Source organism: Pseudorasbora parva, chromosome 16, assembly GCF_024679245.1.
Source record: "Pseudorasbora parva isolate DD20220531a chromosome 16, ASM2467924v1, whole genome shotgun sequence".
Classification (NCBI taxonomy): Eukaryota; Metazoa; Chordata; class Actinopteri; order Cypriniformes; family Gobionidae; genus Pseudorasbora; species Pseudorasbora parva.
In genome coordinates, this window is record NC_090187.1 from 25,782,127 (window position 1) to 25,803,494 (window position 21,368).

At 38.5% G+C, this 21,368-nt stretch overlaps 1 protein-coding gene across 6 annotated transcripts in view; it reads right to left on the minus strand.

Moving 5' to 3' along the window:
• Positions 1–21,368, minus strand: part of shank3a (SH3 and multiple ankyrin repeat domains 3a) — a 462,280-nt gene that overhangs the window by 90,295 nt on the left and 350,617 nt on the right. Inside the window, exon 14 of one of the 6 annotated variants that reach the window (XM_067420065.1) lies at positions 13,201–13,263. The exons of the other annotated variants lie outside the window; for them this stretch is intronic. Coding sequence (XP_067276166.1) covers positions 13,201–13,263 — 63 coding nt within the window. The remainder of the gene's footprint in view (positions 1–13,200; positions 13,264–21,368) is intronic. 6 annotated transcript variants of the gene reach the window in all.

Sequence of the window (21,368 nt, forward strand, 5' to 3'; positions counted from 1 at the left end):
ACAGAGAAGTTGTGTTGTATGGGGATGGGAAAAACCCACCTAAAATATCTTCGGTTAAACAGGCTTTGGTTAAACAGGTTTTTCGGTCAATTGTTTTTCCTGGTTCTTGACGGACAAACCAATTTGTCAGATGTCCTTATATACATATATGTCTTGCCACTATTGGGCAAACAGGTCTGATCCTTAATTACTACAATTAGCCTGAATAATTTGTAAGATAGATTTATGCCTATTTTTTCACATCTTCATGGCACACCACAATGATTTCCGTCATCTCATGTGTTTTTTAGTGTAACAATTTATGATTTGCAAAAATAACTGTTGCATCTGTGTAGATTACATGAGCAAAGTGTATGCGCGTTGTGCACGCTATACATTATGGTCAAGCATGCACCCTTAAAATAGCATAATGAACAACGCGCAACGCGACACTGACTTTAGACTAGGTTTTTTCTGGTCAGTGGTGCAATTGTTTAATGGAACAGCAAAATAGCACCAGGGATTGTTTGCGCCGGAACACGCCTCCTTTTTTGCGCTGAACCGCCCAGGGAGCGAGTTCATTCACTAGTTTAGCGACGTGCTTCTGCGGAAGGAAAAGCTTGCTTTGCGCGGGTGCAAAATAGGAATGACACATGCGTCAGTGTACAAAGTCAATTGCGCTGGGTGCAAGATAGGGCCCTATAAGTGCACCACAGGAAACATTATAAAACAATGCAGTTCATGACCCCTTTAGAAAAAACAATAAGCCATGCAAGGCCATGAATGTTTTTGGTACTATTTTGAAAGTATAGCTTGCCACTCGTTACTTAGTAACAAAAGGTTCACAAATTAGTTGAAGAGATCAATACGCCAGGGAGTATACAGGAAATCTATTTGAATCAGAATATTTTTAAATCTTGAATTTTTAATAATGTTTTTTCTTTATGAAAGCTGAAACTTGAACAAATGCACACCAAAAACAAAAGAAACACCCATATAATGCAAATATCTATAGTAAAAATGTATAGTAAAAAAAGATTCAGTTTACCAAAGTAAACCTGTATCCAAGTTTGATTACTATTATCTCGATGTAAATCTGCATCATTGACCCTAACTATTAGAGCACAAACCGTCCATATGGCTCAACAAATACCAGAGAGTGACTATATTGAACACTTCCCTTCCCCCAACAATATACTACAGAGAACACCGATCTTATATAAAGCACTTATATTTAAAACAATTAGACCCAGAACATCATTAGCGACCATTAACCCAGCCTCCTTCACTTTCCTTCAGTCTCCTGCTTCACTCTCTTACCTTTCTTAGTCTCTCTCAAAGCAACAGATCAAAGAAGTTAGAGAAGATTAAAAGCACAGTTAAAGCATTTCTCTCTGACAGCAGGCCGACAGGTACAATAGTCCCACTGAAATGCTCTCAGTCCATCACCCTTCCCCCTGTATTCTCCTGCACTAGTGATTCTGTTAACACTGCGTGACTGCTTAATGAATTTAATCAGAGAGAAAGATTGCAAAGTTCACCTTTGATGAGCGATGTGAGCTAAGTAACACTTCTTTGCTGGAAGAATTATGTGTGAGGCTGTCACTGACACATTTTCAAGACTGTTGTTGCATTAACAAGTATTGGCTGAGTTTTTGGGTTTGAATCCAAATTAAATTGGATCATTTGCCATCCCTGTTTAAAACAATAATTCTCCTGAAAATATTAAAAAATCATCATATATTCACTCTTGTGTTTTTCCAAACCTTTATGCGGTTAAAGATTAGATTAACATTTAGATAAACTTTCTTACATGTATATGTTGCAGTGTGTATCTTCTAAAGAACCCGCTTCGGATGAATTAGAATTAGGGCTGGACGATATGGCCAAAATTTTGGTCGATACGATATAATTTCGATATCGATATAAACTATATAAAAGCTTTAGAAAAACTACCAAGAACTGCCACAAAGGATTTCTGTACCTACAAACTTCTGAAAAATGAATTTGTCAAGTCTATGAAACCTCCTCCTATAAAACTATAAAAAAAATTGAAATAAAAACGGTACAAATAAATTAATGTTCACCTTTTATTTGTATTTAGCCTTTATACGAACAAGAAATGTGAAATCACCGTCAAATAAACATAAGACTCACTTCGCAGACGCAGTTTATTGAGCATTTTCTTTTAAATTTTAAATTTCAGTGAAGAACGATTCATGGCGCTAGATTCTCCTTTTATGCAAAACTATAGACCTTTATCTACTGATGCACAAAAAATAAATAAAAGAAGACTCAATTCAGTGGCCTATTTGTGCTCTGTTTGAGATGAGTGCACGCTGCTTTTTGCAAGGCTTTAAACAGGAGAAAATGATACATTATCGTGAAGCCATGTCTGACCGTCTTTCACAAGCTTTGAAAGGTAATTTAAACGAGAATGAACGCATTGGTGTTAATACATGACATTGTGTGCAAATGTGGAAAGTATTAAAACAAATGTGCCACTTGCCTCTTACATAAATAGTCTACATTATTTGTAACGCTTGGCATCGTATTGTTAGACATTAGATTGATGCATCTATGTCGATGTATTGTTACACCCCTAGTCGGCACCTCTCCGGCACATTTTGCAGCACACTGAAACCTGAAGTTTAATATCAGATCTTAAGCCCCATTCCCACGGGATTCGTATATCTGGGGACCTCTGGTGATTTGTAATAATTGCAGAGAATGTCTGTGATCTTAATCCCGTGCGAATCGGCCATGTCTGTTATTTGTAAAGTAAAAACTCCCCCGCAAATTAGCCTACCTACCATATTTCACCGAACACCGAGGTCCTGTGATAACATTAGTCCCGTGCGAATCGACATCTCTATGATTTGGCCAGGATTAGGCGGATTGTATATACTTTTTGCAAGCTTTTTTTCTTCCTGTGAGCATTTCTATCTTTATCTTTCACGAAGAATAAAGTCTGCATTCATAATGCGCACCGTTATGAATCCCCGTGCAGCCGCGCCCACGCGGATACTTTCACTTTAGAATGATTATCAATTTGAGAGTAATCTGATTGAATGGTGTGTTTAATATTAACATCAATACTGTTCTGAATGAAAAACATAACAGAACAGTATTGTACAATGACAATCTTGTTTAAATAGGCGCTTTTACATTTAGTTTTGAAACTGAATCTTCCGCCGTAGATATTGTCAGCTTCTCACTCGTGATAAATTAAATCTGATTCCTGCCGCTGGTCTGAGCTCAGTTCATGACGTCTGTTCACTAACTGAACGAAATTATATTTATTTATTAGGCTACTGTAAAATAATCAAAACGATATCGATGCCTGTTTATGATTTCATACAGCTATCTATAACGAAGACTTGACATCATATCCGGGAGAAGTCAGTAAATTTGAGTAAAATCACAGGCTTTGCTTATCCCATGCGAATGCGCCACGCAAAACTCAGATGTGGAGGAGTCATTTTTAAATCACAGAGGTCCGGTCCCTAGATAATAATCCCGTGCGAATAGTGCTTTAGATAGACGAACCACTTCCACGCCACTAAAGAAAGTTAGTCTTTCTTCGTATCAACTATTTCTTTCTCCTTACTTGTGGAAGCTCGTTCAGTCACATTTGTGTTGCGGTCAGGGAAACTCTTTTTGTAGCTAAAACGTGCTGCATTGGATCTATCAGCCTACTACTGCTGAGCACTGCGTGTCTGTGGTGTACGTCATCACGCAAGAAGCCAATCGTGTTCTGCTCTTTCTGATGGCATGCGCCCTGAACGTCAGTCATATCGAAATATCGGAAATGTGTTTAAAAATCATATCACCGTTATTGAAAAAAATTATATCGCGATATATATTGATATTGAATTATTGTCCAGCCCTAATTAGAATATAATGCACAAATCCTATATGGGCTATTTTCTGATACTTTTATTGTGCAATAGTATCCTTTTTTTTTAGTGCATCCTAGGCAGTTGTGGCCAAATCGTTAGATAGTCAGACTGGTAACCCAAAGGTTGAGGGTTCGATTCTCAATATTGTAGGAAATGACTGAGGTGCCCTTAAGCAATGCACCTAACCCTCAATCGTGTCTACAGTTTGAAATGTGTGTGTTCACTACTCACTGCTGCTAATGTGTGCGCAGTAACTTGGATGGGTTAAATGCAGAGGACAAATTGCGAAGTTAGGGTTACCATAATTGGCCTTCACATGTCATTGCCTTTTTGAATCTTAAGAGCCCCAGCATTGACTGTCATTAATCTGAAAAAATTATAGGATATTCTTTAAAAGTCCCCTCTTGTGTTACAGTAGAAGAATAACACTGAAATGCTGTTTCATGCATACTGAGCTTTTTACACTGTTAAAGACTTGGATTCTCATCCTACACATGGGGAAAGTTCCAAAAAATAAGTTGGATGTTTGATAGAGTATTTCTGTGTCTCCGTTTTTTTTTTTTTGAGCATGGGTCTGTGTGACATCAAATGGGGTGGAATGTCCTTGTATGGGACGTTTTACTCAGCTTTAGGAAGGCCGGCTGCTCCACTGCACTGCGGTCACCGGACTTCACAAAATCAACAATGTCACCAAAGAAGTGTGTTTTTGATGGAGCGGCCCCAATGAGAAAGGTTCCCAGTTGTGCTTTGGAAGCAGGCGGTGAGTAAAACTGCTTCAAATGTCTGTGTAGTTGGATATCGTCGTGTAAGTAAACATCAGTAAGCAACACGATCATGTATGGTGCGATGTATGGTGTGTGTTTAAATACATTTGTTTACCACTATGGTGTCTGTTTGTTTATTGTAAAACCACCCCAAACATATTATACTAGAGGCCGCTCGCACAAAGCGCTCTTCTTCATTAAAAATGCACTACTATTCCATTGTTTTTCTATTTAAACACTAGTCTGACATGCAAAACCATCCCGTCTGCTACTGCTAACGTTTAGATGCATACAATAGTCCAACCAAACCATGGCCTCATAAACCATGAGTAAACACACAAATATTGGCGCTAAGCAAACACAGTTACAGTCCCACACAGAGATGTCCTGCTGTTGCTGCTTCTCCTGTTCAATTTCAGCCTCCAGAAGAGATTCTGGATCATATATGTATGGTTTAATCTGATTTATTCAGGGTAACGTTTTCTTTTCCACGTTTGAGGATGTCAACGCTTTTAGACGCTCTCATGCAATAGCTGCATGCGCTCGTGATTCTTTAGCCTCCAGCCGCTCTGTGTTTTTGGAAAGACCCGGTACAGCCTATCTTTCTTTTATAAATATAATAAAACTAAAGACTTTTTGGAGATATAAAGGATGCAATACTTCTCTATAGATACTCAAGATTGACATTAGATTGAAACTGAGTGTTTCACCCTAGCCTGGCTCTGCCCTATACGTACTTCTGCTCAATTTTCATTTTCCTTCAGTACTACGTCTGGAACTGCGGTGTATTCTTAGGTTTTCTCAGAACCTTTTTTACCGGTCCAATCAGCGAACAGAGGGAGGGAGTGAGTTGTAGATCAGTAATGGTGGCAGAGAGAGATGCGAACGAAACCATTTATTCTGTTGTGGCACCGCTGCCGAATATCCAGAAGTTAAAGCCGGAGAAATAACAATCTTTGCTGAGGTTTGTTGGTGGCCATGATGTTGTGGCCCTCCTCCCCAACAGGGGGAATTCAGGAAAAGTTAGATTTTCCATCTCCCTCTGTTAGTGGTTGGCTGATGCCCTATTCAGACGGTAATTGTTTCTCGCGGGGTCAGAAGGTATTGCCATCATTTACAGCGGCTAGTCAGTGATTTTATTGCCGTCCGTCTCTCACCACCCGCGTAATCCCCGGCCGAGTTACCTACTGCTTTTGACAAACACCAAGGTCATGTGGTGATGTAATAGCAGTCCGAATATCTCCATATCTGAGTTTTCAAGAATATATCATTTCAAAATTCGCTCTTTATATCCTTTTTGACCACTGCAGAGCATCATACGGTTGCACTTTGCTGTTATTTGGATGCATTTCTAGACTTGTATTTCTTTAAAATGCTGGCAAGTATTTACAAGAGCAATATATTTAATCACCGCTCAAACTAATTAAAATAAAAGCACGTAAACATTTGAATTGGGCCGTTATTTACGGCAGCATTTATTCACTAAGCATCATACATTTTATTTACAGCATACAATCATGTTACGGACCCCGTGAGCGGCATGTTCCCAATCACAAAACTCTCCCGTCCACCGTTAATAAAACACAATCACAATCCGAATGCACGAGTTTTAGGTTTTACCCTATGGTTTTATCACTGAGGTGGCCTGCACATTTATTTTGACGGATTTGTGAGAAACAAGCGAAGTGCGCATGACGTACTTCACGACCAAACGTTAGCGATTGGTTATGGTGGATCCAATAGTTTTAAACTTCAACAGAGTACCTGCCTTCGCGAAAGTAAACACTTGTCGATGGAGAGTGGACAGACTCTCAGTATAAATTAAAGGTACGAAAGTCTGGTAAGACCCGACTAGTTTCACCCCCCTTTAACAACAACATGAGGGTGAATAAAAAAATGACAAAATATATTTTTTGGGGTAAACTATTGCTTGAACATTCAATAAGTTTCTCATTCACATTCACTGTCAGCACGCCTCCCCCAGGTGCAGATCAGCAAACAGCAGTTTGTTTATGGAGGAACTCCATCACCATCACGACTGTTGCTCTGGTGGAGGTGGAAGTCTGCAGTCAGCAGCAGGCAGTGACAGAGGAAGCCCCTCTCTGACCATCACGCCCGCGTGCTGCTTCAGTCTATTGATTAGTCCCAAGCTATCAGAACATCAATCATGGGCTCCTGATCGATGGCTATTTGTTGTGTTCAGACTGCCCTTGGGAACAATAGGCCTTCACATGAAGCGGTGATGCTCGGGAACTCTGACCATTTAGAAACAACAACACAACCTTGTTCCAGAAGCCTGTTGCAATATCATGCCAAACATCATTAACCTGTCTGTTCATAAAGGGATGGAAGAAAGACCTGGCTTGTGTTGCCCATTATACCAACACCATTATACTGGAATTTGATTGGAATATAAACTGGATTTTGAAAGTAGTCATATTCTAAACGTCTAACATAAGCCGACTTATAATGTTAGTAAATGTCTTTAATGAAAAACACTATTTGTGACCTGATCGCAGCTCACGCCTGATCAAAATGAGTCTATTTCAAAATTGAGATTTTGTTATCAATGGAAAGAGAAGACCATGAGCTTTGAAATGATACTCAAAGTGATACCGAATGGTTTAAAAGATATACCCATTGAATCAAATGCCTTTAAAAGTTTTTTATCTGTTTTTGTTGATTTCTTTGCATTTAAAGGGTTAAACTATTTATTTTACAGCTTAATTTGACCAAAGTAATTTGTGTGTATTATAAATGTATGCATCCGCAACCTTGCGCGTAGACACGTACACGCAGTCACTTTGCTTTCTTTTGACAGCGACATTTCTCAAATTAATAAACAGATCTACACACAGTATACTACACAGTATTAAACTATCTTTCTGAGGAGATCTAGCTTGTTTACACAGAGTGCTGCTATCTGACAGGAGGATGGCAGGAAAAATTGCGGTCAGTCGAAACGGGGCTTCCCATTGACAAAATTAGTCAGCGTTTATGTCACTATTTCTGCACATTTCTAAGCTTTTTGGTTGGCTTTATATAACGATTAACAACATATTTGGAGAGCAGAGATATTGACTTTTAAGAGGATACCTGCTCATAGGAAAATGCTCAGAAGTAACGAGGAGTTGAGAATGTTATTTTCCAGCAAGTTTGGTCAACTTTGTCAACTTTAATAGTCATTTAAATACCTTTACTCAATTATCTGGACCTCAAAACTTTGAAAGATTATTGTTTGAATATCTGTTCTTTAAAATTAGCTAAAAAAATATTTGTTTTGATTGTTTTTCCACATTATTGGACCGTATCTTAAAATAGAATGTTGCGACTTACGACTCATTTCGCCAGATCGGGTCACATTTTTTAGTATTACTTGATGCTTTTCTACAATCTCACACTAAATGCAAATCCATCTTTAAAAAGTCAACAAGTAAACTGTTTACACAATCAGTTTTACTTCCACAATGTGATGTGTCATTGAGAATAAAAAATGTTGGATGGGACTTGGAGAAAGCAAAATAATAGAATAAAATAAAACAATAAATTAAATATTAAAGCCACAATATGTCGCCGCTAGAGGTCGCTTATTCAAAACAAAGGCATAGCTTGATAACAAGATTTACACAATAAGACTAACTGTGTTGAGCTATATAACAACGATTGGTTTTCTGATGATGAATGTATCTAAACAGTTGCTCACCTGTCTAATGAAACACATTATATAAAAGCGTTTTTGGTGTTAAAAACTGGAAATCAAGGGTAACGCGGTAGCGCTGTCATTGACAGGCGACGCACGGACATGATCCGTGTCCTGGTTATAAGAGCGCATGTACAACATATCACAATATGTGTGTGTGTGTGTGTGTGTGTGTGTGTATGTGTGTGTGTTGGACAGGTGGTGTAGATTGTGGGGGGCAAAAGTTTGGGGCAAGGTCAGGTGAGAGAGATTACAGGTGGTCAGCTGTGACAGAAAAGTCAAAATGCACAGAGTAGTGCATTAACCTTGGGATCAAAGGTATCATATACAAACAGGTGCAAGCTGATGTAAGCGAATATTTGACTCATTGTAAGCAGGCACAACACGAGTACAAACACCAGTACTGATCAGACTCTCAGATATAAAAACTGACATTTAAAATAATTTTCAGAGATAACTACCATGTAGTCACTTTTAATAACTAAAGGCAGACTTTTGATCAGCAATACATAATTCACAATGGAGCTTATTTTGGCCAATAATAGATATTTAAAGACAGTTAAAGACTGTTTAAAGTTCAAAGCAGACCAGCTGCACTTATCTTGCTTACTTGCTACTCCGTGTCTCAAACAAAAATCAGATGGATAAAACTATGCACTACATTAAAACTAGCCAATCAGATTAGAGCTTGCTGTTTTGATAAAGTTGCAATACTGAGTGACAGATGTTCATTCAAAAAAAAATCAATGCATAAAAAAATCAGCTAAACAACAGATATTCCCAAATATATATTTTTTTATTGGTAAATGTGTATGTGTGTGTGCCGTGTTTATTTTGTAGCTGCTGCTTGTTTATCTACAATTTAATTGACTCAGAAGGCTAAAGATGTCTTCCAAACTGCCAGAAGGGCACACACATCTATCTATCTATCTATCTATCTATCTATCTATCTATCTATCTATCTATCTATCTATCTATCTATCTATCTATCTATCTATCTATCTATCTATCTATCTATCTATCTATCTATCTATCTATCTATCTATCTATCTATCTATCTATCTATCTATCTATCTATCTATCTATCGTCCGCCCGCCCGCCCGCCACCCCGCCCGCCCGTCAGCCCGCCCGTCCGTCCGTCCGTCCATCCATCTATCGTCCGCCCTCTATCTATCTATCTATCTATCTATCTATCTATCTATCTATCTATCTATCTATCTATCTATCTATCTATCTATCTATCTATCCATCCATCCATCCATCCATCCATCCATCCATCCATCCATCCATCCATCCATCGTCCGCCCGCCCGCCCGTCCGTCCGTCCGTCCATCCATCGTCCGCCCGTCCGTCCATCCATCCATCCATCCATCCATCCATCCATCGCCCGCCCGCCCATCCATCCATCCATCCATCCATCATCCGCCTGGCCTCGGTCGGTCGGTCGGTCTGTCTGTCTGTCTGTCTGTCTGTCTGTCTGTCTTATCTATCTATCTATCTATCTATCTATCTATCTATCTATCTATCTATCTATCTATCTATCTATCTATCTATCTATCTATCTATCTATCTATCTATCTATCTATCTATCTATCTATCTATCTATCTATCTATCTATCTATCTATCTTATACCCCGTGAAATTGCAGGCAATTGCTGGATAGCCTAGGTTTGAGTATGTAAGTGCAGATGTTCAGGCTCAGTATATCTACACCATAAAGTAACATATGTTCTAATCTGTCACCTTAGTAAAAGTTGTGAGTGACTCAGCATAAACGCACAGACCTTATGATACACAGCCATGAGTCAGCAGAAAGCCTCTTATGGCCATAAGCGAGCTGATGAGATGGGCTCCCTACAGCTGCAATGGGACAATACGAACCTACATCAAAACCGCCATTCATTACACTGTCAGGCAGCATAAAACATCTACAAAAAACACACATGGAAAACCATAAATCCAAAACCGCCACTTGATTTAAGCTTCATCTGCAACAGACTAGCTCTCTGTGACCTTTCAAAACATAAATTAAGGCACTGCGAAACATATGTATTCATGCAGACAGACTTTTAATCACATTTCAACTCTCCAGACAGGGGAATCGTTTCCTGACTCCTTTTAGATGCAGAACTAGGTCATATTTTCATGCATATGTTGCATATGAAATAATATTTTATAAATCTGGCACATTTGAGAGCAATTACACCATGTCGAACATGCATCACCCGGAGCATCAGTGCTATGTGGGTATTTATTTAGGTCATTGTGTCTACACCTGACGACTTGGCAGAGTCTGATCGAACACAAATATTTTTATATCACAGAGAGTTTAACTTTGACAGTGAAATGCCACGTCATTTGGCAAGCGCACATACCATACTGAAGCACAGACACCTGTTGCTAAGAGACAGGCAGATGCTCTTGTTTTCTGCAAAAAACTCCAGCTTCCTTCAACATAGTTACATAGGGAGCGCGAAAAGCGATAGAGCTTTTGGCTCAGAAAGCGCTAAACCCTGCCCGCAGGCCGCTAGGACAAATGACTGTTTACAAATGTTCACTTTAGAAACAGCAACGCAAACTTCACAACAAATACTAGGAACTAGTGGCTCCTTCAAATACCAATTCTATTAAGTTCCTTTGGAAAGTAATAGGGCTCTGTTGGGGGAAACCTGCCTCACAGTAAAACCACCTCAAAACTGGTGGAGAAGCACAATTAAAGTTAATTGATTTCTTTAACTTTAAAAGAATTACGGTTTTACTGTTGGCTGATGGGAAATCTTTAATGAGGTGAACAAACATACAAGGAAATGTTAGAGGCAAATTTAAAGGCAAATACTTATTTGGAGCTGTATCATTCAAATAAATAGTTAAAAAATCATATATTGTGATTTCTGGATTTTTTTTTTAGATTATGTTTCTCACAGTGGACATGCACCTACGATGACAATTTCAGACCCCTCCATGATTTCCAAGTGGGAGAACTTGCAAAATAGCAGGATGTTCAAATTTATTTACTTAAATTTACTTATTTTCCTCACTGTATGTTCATGGTTATATTGTGCATGATTTATCAGTGAACTATATTATGGAGAACAAATGTTTATCTTGGGAATTTTTAAAAGAAATACTAATAATTTTATCAAAATTAAATCTCTCTCCACTTTTACCTGTAATATAGAGACAACTTCAGCAATCACGATACAATCTATTCCCAATAGATCAAGTAATGTCTCAATTTTACTCACTGAATATCCTCTTGCATTCGTATTACATCATATTAATGAAATAAAATGGGTTACAAATTCCATGTTTTGTTGGCTATAATCATGCAGTATTAGGAATGCATCAAGGTGCATTTAAATCCAATGTTTGCATATTGTTCTGTCTACTTCATTTGATTAATTTCTGCAGGCACTACAGACGTATCCTTCACTACCTTTAATACACTGATCAGGCAAAACAGTATGACCCTTTGAACATTATGATTACAATTTGTACCTTGTAAAACTCACTCAAATCTTTACACTTTACACTTGCCCATTTTTCCTGCTTCTAACACATCAAATTTAAAGGCACAATTTTCATTGGCTATCTAATATATCCCACCCACTAACAGGTGCCGTGATGAAGAGATAATCAGTGTCATTCACTTCACCTGTAAGTGGTCATAATGTTATGCCTGGTCAGTGTATATCACAAAAAAAACATTTATTTAGTAAATAATTACAATGAATAATTTACATTACAATAAGTGTAAATAATAAGAATACTTTTTATTATATTATAATATTTGTATAATATATTTTTAATGTATGATTCTATGTCTACAGAAATGGAAATTATATTACATTAAAACAGTTTTTTTTTGCATTCTGCATTCAATACATTTGAGCAGTTCATGAACCCATAACTTTGGTGTTACCTTTACTGTTAATTATTTCATTTATTATGTTTTATCATAAATCATAAAGGTTTTACTGTTTCCTTCAAAGTGGGTCTAATACAAGTTTCCTTAATAAGAACCTTTATACAAAAAGCTGTTTGTAAGGCACATTTTAATCAAGGAAGCACGTCAATTTATTTCAGGTTCAAACTGAAATATTGTTTCATGACACTGTCAAGAAAATCTCCTTTAGTGGTTCCTTCCATAAATGCAGTTTTCAAAAAATAAACTCAACAGTTTTGCTCCCATTCAGGTTAAGACATTTTTATTCAAACCGCCCTACAGCCTTTGAACCCTAAATATGATACTGTCACATGATCGCTGATTGGGCCAGCAATGACTTTGTCACAGACTAGATTATCAATGTGAGCTCATGTTTTCCCAGCATGCTCTAGTCTCATACACCTCTACTTATTAATCTTTAAGACAGGCATGAAAATGGAATTGCCGCAAATAACAGCAAGATTAGACATTCACAAACATGATTAATGGCTGTGGGACACTCCCAATGCTCGTGGAATATTAACGACATCATGCGTGCGACAGCCACGTTTCCATTACACTGTAAGACTATCGCATGCATCAACGCCCACTAATGTTAAACAACAACACCTGTAAGAGCCGCGACCGCGTTTATCTGCTTGCTCTCCTGAGTGCCGACAAATTGATTCCAATCACTGATGACATTCTGATTGAGCTCCAAAGCATACAACTTTTAATATGACCTTGTTGACAGTTAAATTAAATAAGCAAGAATGCATTCAAGATCATGCAGGACAGCATTTAGAGATTTAGAAACATTCAAACTTATCACAGATATGAAAACAGACCAATCTATTTCAGTCTACAGACAGTGTTCTTCTCTACCTACTGTTTCTAACAGAATCACTGAGCTACATGGGAAAGATTACCTTTATCGTCCACATAACCACGGCCATCCTCCTTCTTAATTTCATGCTCTACATAGGGTGATTCTGGTGATGACATTTAGGAAAAAAAAGGAAAAATGAACTGTATTTGACAGCATGGACATAAAAAGAAGGAATTTGCCACATATAATCATATTTACACAGTTACAATGCTTATACAACATCATCAAATGAATTTTGAATGACCCTATTTACTTATTGCACAATTCCTGGTTGCTTTAATTAAATCTTCAATCAAAATGTAATGTAAGATGCCCTACCTCTGAAACGATTTTCTCTTATAACACAGTAAAATCTCATTTATTTACAAACATACTAAGCGACTGATTTTCAATGATTCTATATAAAACTTTTAAGACAGACTTGCCATGAGCTCTGAGGTAAGTTATTGACTATAAACATGCTGAAGTTAAAGGGGTTATGGAATTTTGTTTTGTTTCATGCGGTCCACTTATAATGTTAAAGGTGAACTATGTAACTTTTCCCTTCGCTAGAGGTCGTCTATTCCAAACAAAGGCATTTGATGATGCCAGGTTTGAGCGGAGAATCTTGGGACGTAGTCTTCATCTCACAGCCGGTGGAAAAGAATCGGTATAGGACTCGGTCAGAAATCTTGTTTATGGATGTTATTATTTACGTTACTGTAGCATGAAGCAGAGCAGGACAGAGCATTGTGGGACAAGGGACAATTGTTAATAAGATGAAAACAACACGTGCCTCGTGAGCAGTGGGACTTTTATTATGCCACAGTCGCCAGCGCCATTTCTGCTTATCCAGTCATGAGTATGAGGGAATGCAGCTCTGTTTATCATATTAGATACATCTGAGTGTGTTGAGAATGATGTTATGGCATTACTCTGTGCGTTTACTCAGCAGCTGCTGTGACACTTGTTACACACTGCTAAGAGTAAAGCATTTCTGCCAAATAAAAACCGGTAACAGAGGGTAACGCAGATATGACGCAATTGACAGGCGACTCCATCTCATGTTCAGGTTCATTGGTCAAAATAGCAATCGTCACATGATTTACAATTGAAAACATTTGGGATATTGTAAGTACTCAATTGAAAAAAATATATAACACTGGCCACATAGTATACATAGTGCACCTTTAATAAGATTTGAACATAAAATATTTAAAAATAAATGGCTATTTTCCATCCTGATTTTAGCCCAATGATTTGAACGCTCTGTTTGAAGGGATGTGCCTGCTGTAAACTCCCACTGCTGTGAATGGCTAACATCTTTGCATATTTAATACGTTTTACATGTGGAACTCTCTCTAATACCTTGTCAAAACTAATGAATCGTGAAAAGTGTTGACTATTGCATTATATTTATATCTATTCCCATTACATGGAAGTTTGCAATGATGAGCATTAAGCAGATGCAGAGCATTAAGACAGTCTGTTTATCGCGTACATGCAGTAATCTTGTCATTGCAACGTGTGTGTTATAGCAAATGCTTTCACCATAACTAACAATGCAAACACTATGTTAATACAGTAAGAGATTCATTGTGTAACGTAAGAGCGTCACTATAGCAGGAGTTTTTGCAAGCGTACAAAAAAAATTGCACTGACCTCTTATTTGCCAAAAGATTTCTCATGAAATAACCCTTTCATTTTTATTTCATTTTTATGACACAACTTATTAATATTGAAAAAAAAAAAATATATATATATTTGTATACATTTATATTTATACAATATAATACAATTACACCTATAACACCTATAACAACAACTATAAAGCTACCATAAACAAATGGTCTGCCATATGACAGGGCATGAATACGTGCCTTTATGAAGTTATACTTCATAAGGTTAGGGCTCCTATAGGGCTCCTATCTTTGTAGGGACATTGTTACCCCTTTTCCACCAAGGCAGTGCTGTTTCAAATCGGTTCTTTGTGTTTCCACAGCCAAAGCACCAGCTCCGAGCCAGGAAAAGTGGTTCTTAAGTAACACCAAAACATTGCTGGGCTAGAAGTAAGAACCGCTTGCGTCACCGGCTGGGGGCGGCGTTACCGTGATCAACAAGATGAACACAAACCTGTGACCGCCATTTTTTCAATAGCAGCTAATCAAGCTAACAGCTGCTGGATTGTAATCTCCGTCTATACAAATCATGGAGAGCTGCACAAATGCGTTGGATTTGCGGCGTTTTAATGCTGATGTAGGATCATAAAGCCATGAGCCACTGAGGGAAGGCTTGTTCGAGATGCATCGGCGCGCGCTGTGCAGACTGATTGCGTATGACATCAAAGTAGAGCGAGCGCCAACGACCCCTTATGCTTTTGAATCGCTCGCGCAGTATTTGGATCATATGTGGGTTGGTCTGCGCAGCGTCAATGCATTAGATAGAACACGCCTGGAAATTGTGTGTGTGTGTGTTTCCCGCTGCCTCGCTAGCAGTAGAGTCCTGCAACGGGTCGGGTACCCGCGGGCATAAAAGTGGCTAAAACAGGTGGATTGTGACATAAATTATAAAATACACGGGCGGGGTGCGGGCGGATAATTAATTCCGTGCGAGCGGGTAGAAGCGCGGATGAAAAATATGTGCAATATTTTTCTGTGCTGTGGCGAGGCGGAGGAGCGAGCGAGACCGGGGCGTGATGGCGAATGAGTGTCACCTGTGAGCCACACCGGTCTCAAATCCTCTCACGAGGGAGCTCGGCGGCATATAAGGACGAGAGATCACCAGACCTGGATTTTACGTTGAGTTGTGTTTGTTTTATTATGTGTGTGCGTGGCAGATGTCCGTGAGGGGCCGCGTTACTTTCGCTTTGTTTGGTTAAGTCTTTTAAATGTTCGCCGGTTCTCGAAAAACGATCAAAACGATCCGGTCGTCCTTCTTCCCCCCCAAACATGCTGTATTACAATTTCTATGTCCAATTTACCATTACACATACACGCAACAACTATTTGCCATTTGATCCATCACGTCACCACCACTGTGACTTTTGTTGATGCCACTCGTAGCCCAGATGGAGCGAGCGTTGCAGGATAAGCAATGGATGAAGTAAAAGTAAAGTTGGTGAGTGAAGTATATAAAATTGTTGACAACGAGTCTATAAAGGCACTTTAGCCTGTTTCTTTAGCCCATTCATGATGCTGTTGATGTTGAGAGAAGTGCAATATAAAAAAAAATAAAGCATTTTAATTGGAATGATTTTAGCGTGTGTGATTTATTGCGGGCACGGATCGGGTAACGGGCAAATATTAACGGGTCTGGGATGGACCCGTGCAGGACTCTGGTATGACGTAAGACCTGGCTCTGTTGTGGCTCTTAGCATGTGGAAAAGAAAACGGTTCTTAGAAGGCTCTCAAGTCGAACCAACTTAGAACTGACACTAGCACTGGCTCCGAACTAGCACCCGGTTCATTCTGGTGGAAAAGGGGTATTAGAGACCCCCCCCCCCCCCCCCCCCCCCCCCCCACACACACACACACACACACACACACACACACACACACACACAGGTTTGTTTCACTATATTAGTGAGGACACATAGATTTTATATCAGGTTAATGATACTTTCTATCCCCTAACCCAACCTCTATCCCTAAACCTGCCCATCACAGAAACATCTGCAGAACAACAGATTTAAATAAAAACATGTTTTGGCCGATTTATAAGCCTTTTTAACTAGTGAGGACCAATCCAATGTCCTCGTCATTTTCATATTTTATTATATAAGTGAGCTCATTTGTGTCCTCACAAGTATTGCCAAACAAGGAACACACACACACACACACACACACACACACACACACACACACACACACACACACACACACACACACACACACACACACACACACACACACACACACACACACACACACACACACAAAAACCTCATCCATCATTTCATCCTTTTTTTAGTAACCTACTGCACTGGATCTACAGGGATCTTTACTCTACTGGTGGTCTGTGCTCTCACACTGGTTCTGCCTGACCTAAAGCAGCCTACAGAGGGGCTATACACTAATAAATTCACCTTCCTCTTCACATTCTTTGATGGACTCTGCCAGAGAGAGACAACACACATACATCAGAGCACTAGGACAAGACAAAGTATGCCTATGTAGGCCTACAATGCGCTACTATGACTGTACTATCAGTATCTTGTCATATAAGTGTTAAAAACAGCCCAGAGGAAAGAGGAAAGGACAGGTGGACATAAGTGGGGTTCATGTTTACCGAGCGTGATCTCCTCATAAACATTCTCATCTGTCAGAAAATGGAATGAGAGAGAAGAGAAAAAAAATCAAGGTAAGGACAGAGATGAAGAGTGAATGAAATACAGATAAACAGCATTGCAAGAGCTAGAAAGAGATAAAGTGTCTTAACAGATAGATAAACAATCAGACAGACAACAGTTTATTGTGAATGTCGGTTGTACTCCTCAGACTTTATTTTGAAAATCCCCGGGTGGTGCTTCATCAAAATTTGATTTTTGATTTCAAATTTTAAAATCAAAAATATATCAAAGTATATTCCAATAAATATTATGTTACCCATTTTCGTGTTCTTTATGATGTGACCAAAAATGTAAAAAAAATAAAACTCTAATTATTCCCAAATGTATCAAATTGCACGCTGAGCTTGAGATCTGACTTCACCCTCAATCTGCCTTAAAAATGCAAGATTACATTTTTTTTTTCAGTAGCAGATCAACCCTGTGAGGGGATAGATTTCCATCCCTCATCCGTTTATCATCTGCGACCTCAAAGCAAGGCTGAAGTTAGTAAGCTCCAATGAACCGAAGCCACAGTCAAAATGCATTTCACATCTGTATGAGGCACAGTGCCATCAAAACATTCCCACAAGAGCACGCTAAAGGTTATCAACCTCAAGTCACAATCAGGTTTGTTCAGTCCTCAAGGTCTCGTAGACAGTTGTGCACCCGAACGTGATTTTATCGAGGAGTGAAGAGTCTCCAAAGGTAAACTAAAGAGACTGGGGCACAAAAACAAAACACTCTCAATGGGTCTCATTCACCAGTCATTATATGCAAGTTGCATTATTTTGGTGCACAGAAAAAATTCTTGTGCAAAATCTCACAGACATTAAAGGGTTAGTTCACCCAAAAATAAGAATTAGCCCATCATTTACACACCCTCAAGCCATCCGAGGTGTGTATGCCATTGTTCTTTCAGATGATCAGCGTTATATTAAAAAATGTCCTGGCTCTTCCAGTCATTAATGGCAGTGAATGTTGCTCTGTTTTTGAAGTCACATAAAAGTGCATCTATATCCATCATAACTGCTCCACACGGATCTGTGGGGTTATTAAAGGTTTTCTGATGCGAAGCAATGCATTTGTGTAAGGAAAATATCCATATTTAAAACGTAATAAAGTACAATTTCTACTTTCTGGGGGAACGTCTTCTGTATTTAACTTATGGAAAAAGTGTAATGCCTCTAGCAGTTCAAAATGCTTGCACTACGTCTGGCGACATTGCATACCAGTTATGCTCTTCAGACGTAGCGCAACTTTTTTTTTCTTTTTTTTTAAAATATTTTATTTGTAAATCTTTCAAAGCCTTAATAGAAGCTATTGTACATTTACAGTTTTACAGTTTTCTTTCCTTTTCCCCCACAGTAGCCCTTCCCGCCAAAGTACTTAACATACACAAAATATTAATGTCATAAGTATGATGAATTTAACTTGTTGTACTGACTTATCAAAATGCTTCTTTATTGCCTTTGTTATGTGTCTTTATATGTTGCTCGAAATAAAATAATTTCATTCATTCATTCATTCATTCATTCATTCATTCATTCATTCAATAACAATAAAAATTTAAAAAAAATGACAAATGTATTCAGCTATAATTAGCAAACATCAGAGGAATGATAATAATAATTAAAAAAAATATATAATAATAATAAATTAAAATTAAAAGAATAACAATTAAATAAAAATCTCTGACATATTTGTAGTCTTTACATAATTTTAAAACAAAAACACAATAAGTCTGAACTAATCAGTTTTCACAAGATCAGTTACAATAATCAATTAAGTGGGAGTGTTTTCATCTTCTCAAAATATGTAATCGTGGGTTGCCAAATGTAATAAAAGTTTTGGACCGATCCTTTCATTAGGTATTTCATTTTCTCTCATTTTAAATATGACATCATGTCACATATCCACATTGAGGCTTTAGGTAGGTTTGTTGACTTCCACTCTAGTAATATTCTTCTCCTAGCTAGTAAGGTGGCAAAAGCAATAACATTTTTAACTTTATTTGTTGATGTTTCTCTATGTTCTAGTACTCCAAAAATAGCTAATTCAACACTTTTATATCCAAGTTAAAAGTCTTTAGTGTTTTGAATATATGTCCAATACTCAGCTTTGGACAAGCCCAAAACATATGAAAAAAATCTGCCTTGCACCTTTGCATCGATCACATAAATCATCTACATTGGGGTAGATTTTGGAAAGTCTATGTTTTGTGTAGTAGGCACGATGGAGGACTTTGAATTGTATAAGACTGAGGCGTGCACAAGAGGTTGACTTATTTACTCTAATCAGAGCCTCATCCCAAATTTCGTCAGGTAGCGCAAGCATTTTGAACTGATATGTTCCTTACACAAACGCATCGCTTCGCATCAGAAGAGCCAGGACATTATTTTTTTTTTTTTACATAACTCTGATTGTGTTCGTCTGAAATAAGAATGTCATATACACCTGGGATGGCGTAAGGGATCATTTTCAATTTTGGGTGAACAAACCATTTAAAGGTCCACTGAAATCAAAATTTAAGTTTTTTAGCTTTTAGTATGACTGTGTAGCCTTAAAGTTATGAATAAGCTGGTATGTTCCAAAACTATGACAAAATTTGGATTTAGGAGATATAAGCATTCAAAATTTACAGTCTCCCACTTCCGTTAAAACGCATCTCAGATTTTGGAGACATCATCGCAGACTTCACCTTCTCATCAAATCTTCTGTCCAATCAAAATGCTCTCTAGAATCTAAAGCCCGCCCCCTTACACTGCTGAAGCTGAAGCTGAAATTGGTCAGTTGTTTACACACATTTACTAATTTCTACATGGTGAAAGGCACATAGCACACGATATATGTGATAGAAAACGATTCAGTGTAAATATGCTTTCAGTTGAGGCGAATAAAGTCTGTTTTCACGTTAGTTTCACACACCTCAGCAGCGCACACACCCCAACGGCTCTGGTCTAATAATTTAGACTACAGACACGAGAGCACAGCGCGGATCATATGTGCGAGTCCGCGACTGACAACAAACATATCGACCCATTTGAATTCTGCACAGAATGCTGCATTTCAAAGCGATATGGAGCAGATTATGATGGTAAACAGTGTTAGAGGAAACTGGCTTTACCAAACAGAGAGAGAAGGTCCGCGCTTGCGCTCTAGTCAAATAGATGTATATTAAAGAAATGCTATTGGCTGTTTCAAAAAAGGGGAGGAGCTGCTAACAGCTGGAGCCGTTTCAGGGGAAAATACATCGACACATTGAATAATGTGGCGCGTTTCAAGGCACTTCAGTGGGCCTTTAAGATAATGCTAAATTATTTCTATTTTGTCGCTGCTGTGTGAACTGGCCCTTAGTATGAAGTATTAAATGTTTAGTATGAACATTTTCCACTATAAAAAACATTTCGTGGAACGGAAAGGATCCATGAATGTTAAAGGTTCAACATGAAACCATCAATGCAAATAAAAGTGTACCTAAAGATGCCAAAATAGTTACGAAATGAGACCCACTGTTTGCATAGATAGCATTGCTGAGGCTGGAAATGAGATATTGTTTTCCCAGCAGTGACTCCTATATTAATGACCGTCAGTGAGACGGGCACTGCGAGCGTATCAGGAGCTGGGAGCTAAAGAGAGACTGCGGGTTGCTCGCTTGTTCTCTTTGTAAGGTTACAGAGGTGCTATAAGAACAGAAAGGGCACAGGAAATGGAAACGTTTTTGACATATGTTGCCATTACGTAAGAGATGTGTCATGTGTCCAGCATATGGTTTGTCCTGGCAGTTTCTGAGCTTGGAACAAGCAGCATGCTGTCATGGTGCCACCAGATTATAATGGCACCTCCATCGCCACCAGCATGGGCGTTCTGGCACTTAACGGGTACTAATGCACCTGCTGCCCAGC